The sequence below is a fragment of the Glycine max genome, chromosome 20, assembly GCF_000004515.6.
Source record: "Glycine max cultivar Williams 82 chromosome 20, Glycine_max_v4.0, whole genome shotgun sequence".
Lineage (NCBI taxonomy): Eukaryota > Viridiplantae > Streptophyta > Magnoliopsida > Fabales > Fabaceae > Glycine > Glycine max.
This window is the reverse complement of record NC_038256.2, coordinates 43,540,097-43,553,801: the sequence shown is the minus strand read 5'-3', so window position 1 is coordinate 43,553,801 and position 13,705 is coordinate 43,540,097. Positions and strand designations below refer to the sequence as shown.

Sequence of the window (13,705 nt, the reverse complement as noted above, 5' to 3'; positions counted from 1 at the left end):
TAAACGTTTTTAATCAAAAACTTAATTTAAAAAATTCAAAAGAATTATTTTCTCAAGTGTTTTTTAACATGTTTCGAATGACTCAGTAGTTTTACATCCTCTTTACAATATTTATATTTATTTCCTTAATCAGATTCCTTATTAAATTTATTATAAAATGACTTTTTTTTAATACTTTTTATAAATTATTAAAATATTTTAAGACGGTATAGTATTAAATGTATAAAATATAGTGTAGTCAACTTTCCAATACATGTACAATTATCTATGTATTATTTTTTTTACCTTAGATACCTTCCAGAGATAATTGTACATGTTATGGAAATAAAACTTAATGTCATTAAAATAATCTCTTAAATGTCTAAAATGAAGACTAAGGTGGTGACAAAAATTCATTAAAAGATAAATTTTGGTAACAATAATTTTTTACGGTATTAATTTGTGAATCATCGCATTCAAGCAGGATGGATGAAATGGAGAAAAGCATCGGGGGTGTTATGTGATGCAAAGGTACCGATCAAGCTAAAGGGAAAGTTTTATCGGACTGCGGTAAGACCGACGATTTTGTACGGAACAGAATATTGGGCGGTCAAGAGCCAACATGAGAATAAAGTAGGTGTAGCGGAGATGAGGATGTTGCGGTGGATGTGTGGTAAGACTCGACAGGATAAAATTAGAAACGAAGTTATTAGAGAGAGGGTTGGAGTAGCGCCTATTGTAGAGAAGATGGTGGAAAATAGACTTAGGTGGTTTGAGCATGTAGAGAGAAGACCGGTAGACTCTGTAGTGAGGAGAGTAGACCAGATGGAGAGAAGACAAACAATTCGAGGCAGAGGAAGACCCAAAAAGACTATAAGAGAGGTTATAAAAAAGGATCTCGAACTTAATGATTTGGATAGAAGTATGGTACTTGATAGAACATTATGGCGGAAGTTGATCCATGTAGTCGACCCCACCTAGTGGGATAAGGCGTTGTTGTTGTTGTTGTTGTATTATGATAATAGTTTTCTCTAAAAAAAGAACATGGTAATAGTTAAAATGTTTGGAAGACTATTTTGGTTATCAAATTTTTTGAAAGACTAAAGTGATAACGCACGTAACTTTAGAAGACCAAATTGAAGGTTAACTCGAGCAATAAAATAATGCACCCTACAACAAAATAATGGATGGCTAGATGAAATAGCATTTCGGTTATTTTGGCAGCCATTTAGCAATAAATTGGTTCAGCAGTTTATTCAGTTCTGTATATGCTCCCATGTTGTTTTCATCACTCCCTACAATGAGAATAATTGCAAATGGAATTTATTTTTGATAGAGTAGCTGATCTAGCAGAACCCAAAACATTGGTAGGGCTACTATATTTGCTTCTCTCTGAGATAAGAAGAAATCTACTGGTCTAATTGTGACGATGAAAGTGGAAGATACCTGCAAAAGCACTCTGGCAGCATAGTTTGCGGAGTAATAATGTATTGAAAGATGTGCTTACCCAGTGCCTTCACATGTGATCAACTTTTTGGACTAAATTGCGGCCAAGTCATAATCTGGATGTAAGTGAGTCACTGCTAGGATACTTGAGTTCGGTTATGAAGTATTCCTGTTCGATGCAGGAGCTTCTGATTAAAAAATATTCTCGAGTCCTTGGCAAGCATGACATGGGCAGATAACAGAGATCATCTGCAACGAGCATAGGAAGCACCCTGAGGAGCGAACTGAATAGCTAAGCCAGTTCCTAGTAGGCCTCAGAAGGCCTCTTAGCCCAGCAAGGATTAGCGATCTCATATGTGTCAATATCAATAATAACTCATTATTACAATGAATAATTTTTTCAAACAGAAGAAAATTACATAAACAATTACTCAGAATCTCACTCATCAAATTCCTGTGTTTTCCACGATAGAATCTGACAATTGTTCTTATCATATGGGGTTGGTGCTAGAAAGAATCACATTTGAAGTACATGTCAAAATTGTGCCAAATCAAACAAAAGATGCACAGTGCAAACACTAACAAACAGGAAAATCTTACAAAAACCGAAGTTTCAGTATTTTCAACTCTATAGTTCACTGTGACAATTAAATTAGGAGGCCCCAAACTAGCTAAACCAAAGAAACAGGACCGTTTACTTATCAACATTTTAAAGCCAATATACAATTGAATGTCCAAATGGATCTAACTAATGCTTTTAATGCTACTGCTCCCAGACTGAAAACTTTCATTTTGTAATGACACATATATCTAAGTAAATAGAGCTAACAAAGGATACATTGGTATTGTGATAGCTAAAAATCACTAAGCACATTTGCTCAAGTAAGTAATACCCTTGTTTTCTTCCATATTTCTTTCTTTAGTAGTCTCAGATGTTTGCTGCAAAAGTGCAAAATCATTTCCTTTTGTCTTGAAGTGGTGAGATTGAAAGCTGAATGTTTGATACATCCTCCTCCTTATCTTCACTGTTCTAGATTGTGGGTTGGCTGACATGCTTCCTTAAAAACATTCTAGTGGTACTAAAATAATTATGACCTAGTAAGACTACAATACAATTAGTCCCAAATCAAAACTAGAGTGAAAATAACTAAGATGATTTCATGTTCAACCTATGCTCTATTGATGCTACTGCATCCTCCATCAGGATAGCATGCAGTTACTATCACATCAACCATAGGACATGTGGGCACCTAACAAAATAGTCAATTATCAAGCACTGCACATGTGAAAGAAAAAAGTTACTTACCCAACAATTAGATCATATTAAGTTCAGAATTGGAGGGATCAAGATGCATTTCCGTTCTCCTGGTCTTGAGTTGTGGCAAGAGATGAAGCTTTGGATAATGTACTTGGAGTATGGTTAAGCTTGTAATTTACAAGAACTGATCCAAATATGTTGAACTTTTTAGCACTACTGAAAGCAACCTCTGCATCAACACACTTCTTAAAAACCACTCTAGCCCGGCTGCTCCCTCTATCAACTTCTGTTTCAGATTCATTTAGAGGTCCAAATCGCCTAAAAATCTTATTTAGGCGCATTTCTGAGGGAACAGAATCCAGCTCAGCAAAGTTTAAAACAAGCTCAACTGGGGAATTCTCATCTGCACAACCAGAATGCTTTTCAGGAACTGCAACATGATTGCTGTCAGAACATTGTTTCCTGGAATAGGACCTACGAGTATAAACTATAAAAGGTTTTTCTGGCTCAGCAGGGGCATGTTGATAGTCTCTTCTGCTGCTTCTCTGTGACTGCTGTTTTTCAGAACCACTCTGGATGCCCATGTCAGTCCAATGTGTATGACTCAGATCATCAAATTCAAATGTTTCAGGTGATCCACCCACAGGTCGTTTATTCCTTTTAGCACCAACTTTCTTTGTAGGAAAATTTTCTTTTCCAGAATCATTGGCCACGATTATTGAATTCCTGAAATCAGAGAAGAAGCTCACTATAACATTCAGGGAACTATAATCTCCCAGGGGTTCATGTGCTACCCACTGAAGTAAATGTAGCAAATCATCTAGAGATGAATATTCCGTTGGAACAGTGAAGCTTGACTTCTGAGTCTTCTCAGGATTAGGGGAGAAGACATCAGATCCATTCCCTGGAAAACCATCAGCACTTCCATCTTCCATTTGAGTCCTGTCTCCAGAACACTTCAACATAGAGGAGGGTGGTCCAGTAAGTTGATTAGCAACCCTTAGAATACGTTCACCAATCTTAAATGATTGATTTATGGTATTTGAAACTTTGGCAAGGGAAATTGTTTTTCTCCTATCTTTCATCCCTGAAACACCAGCACAGTGATCAATAGTCTTCCTTTTCTTGGAAGAGGCAGGAGAAATCAGATTATCAGTGGCATCACCTGGCTGATAATTACCAAGTGAAGAATCTGGAGTCCCACCTGCTGCTTCTGACAAAATTATTTTCTTCTTTTCTGGATATAAATCATCTTTCAAATTATGTTTGCGTTTGAGACAGGAGCCATTTGCTGTCTTCAAATTTCCAGCACCAGTTTGACCTTTTTTACTCGCATGAGTTGCATGCTTATTAACTTCACTCAAACTTTTATCAGAGCCCTTAATTAAGTCCTTAATTAAGAAGGCATCAGTGTCATTATCCACAACTCCACAATATTGCAACTCAGGCAAGCAAGAGTAACCCTTCAAACGATAGAAAGCAAGCAACTGAGCCTTAGCAATTAAAAGCTCCAATCGATCAAAGCCACCAGTTGGAAACTCGGATAGAGTTTTCAAGTATTCCAAAATGTTCTCAGGTGAAAAGGAACTAGCATTTAAAGATTCATCCACTCTGCGTGTGAAACTTAGTTCTTCTCGAATCCCAGTGTTTTGAACAGTTTGGAGCTTAATCTCGTCATAAGTATCTTTAGGTATGCAGGAACATGCTAACCCAAATTCTGCACATCTCCCGACTTCATCCAAAGCACAATCTACTGCATTCTGAAATGCATCTGAATTGCTCTGCTTTACAACATTAGAGAAATGAGTCCTAAAGAGCTTTAGCTGAGATGACTCATTCCAAGCAAATGTTCTATCCCCAAAATACGCAACCAAATGGCGGTCCTTTTTTAAATGCTTCTTTGCCTCCACAGACGAATCCGAGGGATCAAATATCTGCCCTGGCCACCACGGATGGCTTTTCACCTTACCCCAAACCATATCATACACAGAAAACTCAGATTTTTCCTTTGGCAGCTGATAACTTGCTTGAAGAATGTTTCCTGAACTTTTATTTGACACATGCTTTGCAACTCTTCCATGTGTTGGTTTTCGCTGTTTAGCATCATCAAGTTTTTCACCTTCAATTTCCTGCTCTCCTTGTGAACCAACCTGCTCAGCAATGCCAGCTTGCCCTTCAATGCTTTGACTAATATCCGACTCAACCTGAATATCAATGTTCTTCTGCTCATCCAATGTTTTCAAGGTGACATCATTTCCATCCAACTCAGCAGTCTCATTCTCACTCTTACCTTCTAAGGACCTCACAACTTGAGAACCTTCACCAAGATCCCCAGCATGTTCTTTAATGCTTTGCGTAACATCTGGCTCAGCCTGAATAACATCACTAATTGCTTCTTTCTCCACTAACTTATTGACCTCCTTGTCATCAATGTTCTTCTGCTCATCCAATGTTTTCAAGGTAGCTTCATTTCCATCTAACTCAGCAATCTCATTCACGCTCTTACTTTCTAAGGATCTCAAAACTTGAGAATCCTCACCAAGAGCCTCAGCAGCTTCTCCACCTGAAGGATCCACACCTTTACCCTCCTCTTTTGATCCATCAAAACCCACATCACCATTCAGCTCAGCATCACGCTCACGAGTGCAAACAACACCTTCTATGCACAAATCAGAACCCAAAACCCCCACCTTTAGGTCCTTCCCATCCCCAACCAAAGATCCCTCCTTTTCTATAGGCTCCTCTAGGGTTTCTCTTTCACCATCCATGCTTTCAATATGGGTCAACGTGGATTCTGAAATTCAACAAGCAGACAATTGTTTTACAAGTGTGCTTCTTCCATGTAAAAGCTATTTAAACACTGAAAACATGTTAGGAAGTTAAAAAATCTCTTTCCTCAACCAAAAAACTTTGGCATAAAGCAAAAAAAACATATGGGAAAACTGCATAAAATTGCCTATGGCACACAGAGATAGAAAATAAAGATTCAAATTTTGATGCCCGTCGAAGAAATGAACGACAAAAAGTCCAAATAAAAGGAAGAAAAAACAAAACAGGAAAGTGTTGAGTACCAGGTTGGATCCTAGGGGAGAGAAAGCTTGCTCGAATTTTGGTGGTCGTGGGCACTAGATTTTGGAAAATTGGAGAAATATAAAATAGTGGTGTGTGGATTGACATAAGCATGTCTTTTTTTTTTATTATTATTATTAGAAATCACGTATGTGTCTCATATCCAATAGGTGATAGACTAACTCTGTTCGAAATATGACTGAAGCCAAAAGGAGATTTTTTATCTTTTTCCAGCCTAATAATAAATTAGAATTAGAAGGTAAATAAAGGAAGAGTCCTAATAACAAGTGTCTTTTAATACACTGATTAAAATAAATAAATAAATAATTATTTCTGGAGTTATATTAAAAATTATGAAATAATATATTATTATTTTACAAAGATTAAAATAAGAAAAAATCATTTTTTTCAAGAACTTGGAATATATTTAAGCAAAAATTAGAAACTTAAATTATGAAATAATATATTATTATTTTACAAAGATTAAAATAAGAAAAAATCATTTTTACAAGAACTTGGAATATATTTAAGCAAAAAATAGAAACTAAAATTATATAGAATTTAACCTGAAAAGATAAAAATTATAGGAACAAAATATATTGACACCTCTATTTCTTAAAATTTCACATAATAATTTTGCAATTTTTAATGTCTATATAATCTTAAAAATTATTTGGTTTATAATTACTCTAAATTTACTACGTTTGTGCACAAATCTTATTTTTTTAAATTGAGTATTCAGATAAATATTTACTCTGAAACGTAGTTTTGAAAAATAACTAATCGTAGTTTCAAACTAATTTTATTCTTAAACTTACTTTTAAAAGCATACAAACACACATGTAGACTTATCCCATTAAAATTACCTCCTTACAAGATTGTATTAAATGTGTTTTTTTCTCGTTCCTTTATGAAAAATGTTAATCATGTCTTACGGATTAAAGAATAAAAGCAAAATATTTTTATTAAAAAGTATAATAATATAGAATATTTTTATTGCTACTTTTAGATCCTCACATTTTTTTCCTGTATTCTTTTTTAGTCTTTCTCATTAACTCTAATTAATTTAGTACTACTATGACTAACAAAATAAAGAATATTAATCAAAATAACTAGCAACTTGCGGCAAATTTACCAAGGGGGTCTTATTTTACAAACTATTTACGTATAAGGGTTTGTTTTAAAACTAATGACGGAGGGGGTTGGTTTTTAGGCGGAAAACGCCATTGCCACTGGCGGCAAGGCTCAACCCGCCATTGCCAGTGGCGGCAAAGCAGGAGAGAGGGGTGTATCGCCCCTGCTAGTGGCGACATAGGCCACGTAGGAGTGAGAAGTGGGACTCGCCCATCGCAATGGCGAGATAGGGCTACAGGCTTGCCGCCAGAAGGGCTGGCGGGATTGGCAGTGCAGTGGGTCTCGCCCAGGGTGCTGGCGAGACAGCCATGTCAGTGCAGGACTCGCCCAAGGTGCTGGCGAGACAGCCATGTCACGTGAACTTTTCAGGCTTGCAGGGCTTGTTTCTGCTCTCCATTGTATAGGGATGCAGCATAGGGTTTAGGGATACAGAGAGCTTTTGACCATTGTATACGCTTTTTTCCTATAAAATAAGTTGAACGTAAACTTTGGATTCACATTTCTTTTCTTCTACTACCTTTCTTTTCTCCATTCTTGAGTGTTCTGCGTGCTTGCTGTTGGTGCTTGCTCTTGCTGAGTTTTTTTCTTCCATAGTTCATAATTTCTAATTGGCTGGTAAGTGATTTTCTTAAATAACAGGTTAGCTAGATAAGTGATTTATATATTCTGTTTGTTAATATTTTTAAAATAATAGGTTAGCTAGATAAGTATTGTAAGTTTAGGTTAATTAAGATTAATAGGTATTGTAAGGTTAGGTTAGTTAGTATTATTAATAAATTAATAAGTATGCTGTTATTTGTTATTAATTTTTATGTAGTAACAGATATTTGAAGAGTAGGTTAGGTTAGTTAGTATAAAAATATTATTTAGTTTGTAGTATATATTTTTAGATTTGTAATATATATTTGAAGATTAGTTTGTATAAAAATAAGTATGCTGTTATTAGTTTGTAGTATATATTTGAAGGTTAGTTTGTAGTATATATATGATATTTTAGTAAGCCACAGCCAAACGTTCCGACACACTTAATATTAGCCTTAGAAATATTAGGCACACACTTAATATTAGATAAGGTAGAAATATTATGTATAAATTAATATTAGCATACATATTTATAAATTTTAGGTAGACATAAATTTTTAGTTTTTATAATATTAAGCATGTTACACGTAAATAAATAATTCTAATATTAGAGATGCGTAAATTTGTTTTATTAGTGTTATATTTTTGTGTCTTATATATTTTTGTATGTTATATATAGATAGTATAGTTTTAAATAAATGAATTAATAAGTTAATATTGTTTGAGTTAATAATTTTTAGTTTTTAGATTTTAGTTATATATATATATATATGATCACTGTTAGTTTTAGTTTGTAGGTTAATATTAATTGTTTTAGAAAATTTATGTTATTAAATATATGATAGATTGTACATTATTATAATTTTTGTATATATATTTTTAAATAATTTTTTGCATTTCAATATTTGTTTGTATTATAAATAATTTGTTAGTCCATATTTTATTAAATTATTTTTTTTAATTGTAGAAAAAAAATTATTTATTTAAAGTTTTGTTCACATGTATTTTAATTTATGTATAGAATATATTAAAAATTGGCGAGTTTGATTTTTTTCAAATTTATTGTTAGATATTTAATAATGTTTTTATAAATGTGTGTAGTTTAATTTAATTTATATTATCTACAAATAATGTATTATATTTTTTTTTTGTAGTAGCAATGGCATCTTCATCATCATCTTCATCACATGTTAACATTAAGTCTGGTCCCATCGATGCTGATGTATTATGGATGCAACCTAAACATGTTTCAGAACATGTTTGGAATGGGGAAGAAGATAGGAAATTACATATCAGACGAGCTGTCCCCACGTATCAAGGGGAAGAACAAATTCCTGAGCAAATTTTTCCTTTTCTTCTACAATCTGGTTTCGCCTGGATTATCAAGATGGGGTACTTAAAAATAAATGCCTCATTAATTAGTGCTCTGATTGAAAGATGGAGGCCAGAAACACATACCTTTCACATGAGATGCGGAGAATGTACTATTACTCTCCAAGACGTCTCTGTATTGTTAGGTATAAGTGTGGATGGTTTACCATTAATCGGTCCAACAAATCTTGATTGGGCTGATTTATGTGAGGAATTATTGGGAGTCAGACCACAAGAAGATGAAATTAGAGGTAGTGTGGTTAAATTAAGTTGGCTGGCTCACCATTTTGCCCAAATAAATAATGACGACGACGAAGAACAAGTACGAAGGTTTGCCCGTGCATGGATATTGAGATTCATTGGAGGTGTCTTGTTCGTTGATAAAAGCAGTAACAAAGTTTCGCTAAGATACCTTCAATTTTTACGTGACTTTGAAGAATGTGGCAGATATGCATGGGGAGCTGCCGTACTTGGTTTTCTATACAGAGAGATGTGCAATGCCACCGATTATAAAACTAAATCAATCGGAGGTATGTGCATCTTACTACAAATGTGGGCATGGGAACGATGTCCAACCTTGGCTCCAAAGAGGACTCCTTCCCAAGTAGAAAATACACCACTGGGGCATAGGTTAGTAATTTTTAGCAGCGTCTTTCATTTCAATAGAATAAATGGTTTTAGCATATATTAAATTTTAATCTTTGTAGGTGGCTGCGACGTGGAAACCAACATATCGGCAATGATGATGTGAGAGTTTTTCGTCGCAAGTTAGATATTATGAAACGTCATGAGGTAAGAAGATGTTATTCTATTTGTAAAATAAAAAATTATATGTGTTATTTTACTAAAATGTTCATAACTATGTTGTTATATGCAGTTTGTGTGGGAGCCGTACCCATCAACCGTAATATCACTGTTGCCTCCCGTTTGTTTAGTCGGAAGTCTCGCGTGGTACGCGGTGGTGCCACTAATTTGTTTCCAAGTTATTGAGTGGCACCAACCGGACAGAGTATTGAGACAATTTGGGATGCAACAGCCAATTCCAGAGTCTCCTTCACAACCCTTAAACATTCATGGCATAACATTGAAAGGGAAACATGACGAAAATTGGGGGCAATTGTTCGCCCCAATGATTGATCAGTGGAATAATCGCCATGCATTTAGGGTCGACGCTTATCCCCGACAAGAAGGCCTATTGAGTTTTAACTCGGACTACATGGTCTGGTATAGGCGAAAGACAAAGATGTTTGTTGACCCAGCAAATGCAAAGACGGCTACATTGGTATTTTTAAATTTTTTTCAAATTTTAACTTGAACTTTTATTTAATGATGGCCATTAATTTTCTTACCCTTATAAATGCAGGGTGAAGTTGCGGAGGCATTACAATACATGGTGTCTCCTCAAGGGAGGAATACATGCACATTTGATGATCTCGTGCCTTATGTGGAAAAAATTACAATTTTATCCGAAGAGCAAGAGAGAGTCACTGAGCCAGTGTCACATGGTCCCGCATCAGAGCGTCAATTTCCTGCACAACAGTTTCACATGCTTCAGTCAAGTATTGAAACTCAGGGGATAGACAGAAGAAGGGACATTGTTGAAGCGGAAGAATATTCCCAACAAATGGCGGAGCGTGGCCATGGAATGTATTACACGCCACAAACATTTGCTGAGTATCCGACCCAGATGTATCAATATCCTTTTCAGGGTCATCACACTGATACTTCTGCAAGCCAGCAATCGTTCGGTGGTGTTGCGGAAACACAAGCTCATTTTTCATGGCCCACAATGACCCCTTCACAGCAATATCATGGCCCAATTCCAACACCTAATGCCCCGTTAGGAACACAATGGAATGTACCGGGACCAATACCTAATACGGGTGACTTATTCGGTGTTGATTTGCGGCACGCATTTTCTGCGGAGGCTGACGAAGAAGAAGCGGGGAGGCATCGGGGCAGAAGAAATCCTGATCGCCAAGCACGAAGATGGGATCGACCATGTGGCACATCCTCACGACATCACGGACACCAAAATGAATGATTTGCATGTCTTCGTTTATTAAGCCTTTGTTGTATATTTGTAATTTGACATTCATGGCGTAATGTATGATATTCAGTTTATTAAGGCTTACTTATGGATAATATTTATGTCGCGTATCAAACTATAATAATCAATGAACCGTAAACCAAATAAAACTCAAAAACTAACCCCTAAAATAAAAAAACCTAACCCTAACCCTAAAAAATAAGAACTAACCCTAACCCCTAAAGTAAAAAACTAACCCTAACCCCTAACATGTTCAGAACTAAACCCTAACCCTAAAATAACAAACCTAACCCTAACAGTAAAAAATAAGATCTAACCCTAACCCCTAAAATAAAAATATAACCCTAACCCCTAACATGTTCAAAACTAAACCCTAACCCTAAAATAAAAAACCTAACCCTAACCCTAAACCCTAAAATAAAAAACCTAACCCTAACCCTAAAAAATAAGATCTAACCCTAACCCCTAAAATAAAAATATAACCCTAACCCCTAACATGTTCAGAACTAAACCCTAACCCTAAAATAAAAAACATAGCCATATATCCCTAACAAATAAGAACTAACCCTAACCCGTGTATAATGGAAATTAATTACTCTATTAATGTATCATTTATAAATATTAACCGATTATTAATGGTTGAAAAACTTAAGATGTGATACTTAATTAAAAGATTAAAATATATTTTTCTTATATATATCCAAAGTTTGTTGTTTGTTCTTGTAAAAAATTTCATTTGTTTTGTTTTTGTATAAAATTATAACATTGCTCCTTTTTTTATCTGAAGTTAGATTTGTTGGACATTTAACCTGAAAATATATTTAAAGGGAAAAACAATTTATAATTCTTAATAAATACCTTAATTTTATGTTTTCTATAATTTATTTATTTTTATTTTTTTCTACAATAAAACAAAAATTTTATTGTGGTCCTATACACTTTTTTTTAGTTCCTTATAAACTAACAAATTTTATTTTTACTTTCTAGTAAAAGAAATTCATTTGTTATTATTTTTTTTTAAAAAAAAATTAATAATAAATGAAAAAATTATCAAAAAATAAACACAAAATTTAATAATTTATTACGAGTTAAAAAATGTCAAAGAAAAAAATATATTATTTGATTAAAGACACAACAAAAAAAATTATTATAAAACAAATAAAAAATTAAATATTCATTGAGATCGAAAATATATTTTAGTAATTTTTCTTTAATGCCAATACATTGTAATGGCGGAAGTATAATAGTATGAACGTTTCGAATTCTCTTCCTCGTACTTCGCGAATCCAGTTTTACCTCCTGTTTTCACATTTCAGTACTCCACTTTATCCTTCTCCTTTTCTCCAGACACTTCCTTTTGCATTTTCATGCACAGATTCCTCATTCAACCCTCTATCCTTCCCTTCCTTCAGCAACTACTCTACAATGGAGTCATCAGAGGACCCCATCATCCAAGTCAAAGATGAACAACTCATGGTTTCACCATTATCCGGTGAAAACCCAGTTCACAGAACTGCTTATTTCATCAAACCTTGCGTGGAAGACTCGGCAACTCTTCCTCATTCCATGTTCTCTTCTGGAAGAACAGCCACTGTCAATTCGGACCACGCGAAGTTGCTTGAAGTAAGATACAAAGGGTGGCATTACCCAAGTGCAGAATGGAATACATGGGTCCAACAAATGCAACACAAGTATGAATGTGTGTGGATGAAAGCTGGGATAGACCAGGCAATCAAAGCTTCAACTTTTCAAATCCGTAGGAATGATGAGTTGATCATTGAGCTTGCACAAAGATGGTGTTCTAAGACCAACACGTTTGTGTTTCCTTGGGGAGAAGCAACGATAACATTGGAGGATATGAAAGTTTGTTGGGGTTACTCTGTTATGGGAGCTCCTATTTCTAGCCCTCTTGTGAGTGGTGAGGAAAGGGAAATAGAACAAAAACTTATAGGAGTTTTTAGGATGTTTTTCAAATCTAAGGCCAGAAGGGCGGATCATACTCCATGGATGAAGCATTTCATGAGTAACGAGAGCCGAGTGGAGCATGAGGCGTTCTTGTCTTTGTGGTTGTCGAGGTTTGTTTTCCCTGGTAGATCATATACAACCATTTTGCAAGAGGGCTTAAACTAGCACTTGCTCCTGCTGTCTTGGCCAGCATCTACAGGGATTTCAGTACTCCACTTTATCCTTCTCCTTTTCTCCAGACACTTCCTTTTGCATTTTCATGCACAGATTCCTCATTCAACCCTCTATCCTTCCCTACCCCCTACCCCCTCAAAAATAAGAACTAACCCCTAAAATAAAAAAAAATAACCATACACCCTAAAATAAAATGACTTAACCCTAACCCCTAAAATAAGAACTAAGCCTAACCCTAAAAAATAAGAACTAAACCCTTACCGTTTAAAAAAATAAATTTTATTTCAACTTCTAAATGTAATTTTATTTCATTAGAAGTACACATTAAAAAAAACAAATTTTATTTCAACTTCTAAATGTAATTTTATTTCATTAGAAGTACACATTAAAAAAACGAAATTTTATTTCAACTTCTAAATGTAATTTTATTTCATTAGAAGTACACATTAAAAAAAACAAATTTTATTTCAACTTCTAAATGTAATTTTATTTCATTAGAAGTACACATTAAAAAAACGAAATTTTATTTCAACTTCTAAATGTAATTTTATTTCATTAGAAGTACACATTAAAAAAAACAAATTTTATTTCAACTTCTAAATGTAATTTTATCTCATTACAAGTACACATTAAAAAAATAAACCCTAAACCCTAAAATAAGAAAACTTAGCCCTAAC

The 13,705-nt window shown here is 34.6% G+C and overlaps 3 protein-coding genes across 3 annotated transcripts; 2 read left to right on the top strand and 1 right to left on the bottom strand.

Annotated features, from left to right (window-relative positions):
• Positions 1-1,206: 1,206 nt before the first annotated feature.
• Positions 1,207-5,869, bottom strand: LOC100779209 (uncharacterized). The gene is made up of 4 exons (XM_041013405.1): positions 5,755-5,869; positions 3,849-5,477; positions 2,732-3,770; positions 1,207-2,529 (listed from the first exon to the last, which is right to left on the bottom strand). Exons 1-3 carry the CDS (start codon positions 5,864-5,866, stop codon positions 2,770-2,772), a joined length of 2,742 nt encoding a protein of 913 aa, XP_040869339.1. The 5' UTR covers positions 5,867-5,869; the 3' UTR covers positions 1,207-2,529; positions 2,732-2,769.
• Positions 5,870-8,617: 2,748 nt separating this feature from the next.
• LOC121174314 (serine/threonine-protein phosphatase 7 long form homolog) lies at positions 8,618-11,124 on the top strand. The gene is made up of 4 exons (XM_041013421.1): positions 8,618-9,469; positions 9,547-9,631; positions 9,717-10,121; positions 10,203-11,124. The coding sequence occupies exons 1-4, from the start codon at positions 8,628-8,630 to the stop codon at positions 10,881-10,883; spliced, it is 2,013 nt and encodes a 670-aa protein (XP_040869355.1). The 5' UTR covers positions 8,618-8,627; the 3' UTR covers positions 10,884-11,124.
• A 1,190-nt stretch (positions 11,125-12,314) lies between these two features.
• On the top strand, positions 12,315-13,019 carry LOC121174366 (uncharacterized). The gene has a single exon (XM_041013575.1). It carries the CDS (start codon positions 12,315-12,317, stop codon positions 13,017-13,019), a length of 705 nt encoding a protein of 234 aa, XP_040869509.1.
• Positions 13,020-13,705: the final 686 nt, after the last annotated feature.

Coding starts and splice junctions, on each gene's coding strand:
- LOC100779209 (XM_041013405.1), bottom strand. CDS start 5,866: ATGCTTATGTCAATCCACACACCACTATTTTATATTTCTCCAATTTTC. Junction 5,478..5,754: donor CTCCCCTAGGATCCAACCTG/GTACTCAACACT, acceptor GTTGAATTTCAG/AATCCACGTTGACCCATATT. Junction 3,771..3,848: donor ACTTGGTAATTATCAGCCAG/GTGATGCCACTG, acceptor CTGGTGTTTCAG/GGATGAAAGATAGGAGAAAA.
- LOC121174314 (XM_041013421.1), top strand. CDS start 8,628: ATGGCATCTTCATCATCATCTTCATCACATGTTAACATTAAGTCTGGT. Junction 9,470..9,546: donor AATACACCACTGGGGCATAG/GTTAGTAATTTT, acceptor TAATCTTTGTAG/GTGGCTGCGACGTGGAAACC. Junction 9,632..9,716: donor ATATTATGAAACGTCATGAG/GTAAGAAGATGT, acceptor TGTTATATGCAG/TTTGTGTGGGAGCCGTACCC.
- LOC121174366 (XM_041013575.1), top strand. CDS start 12,315: ATGGAGTCATCAGAGGACCCCATCATCCAAGTCAAAGATGAACAACTC.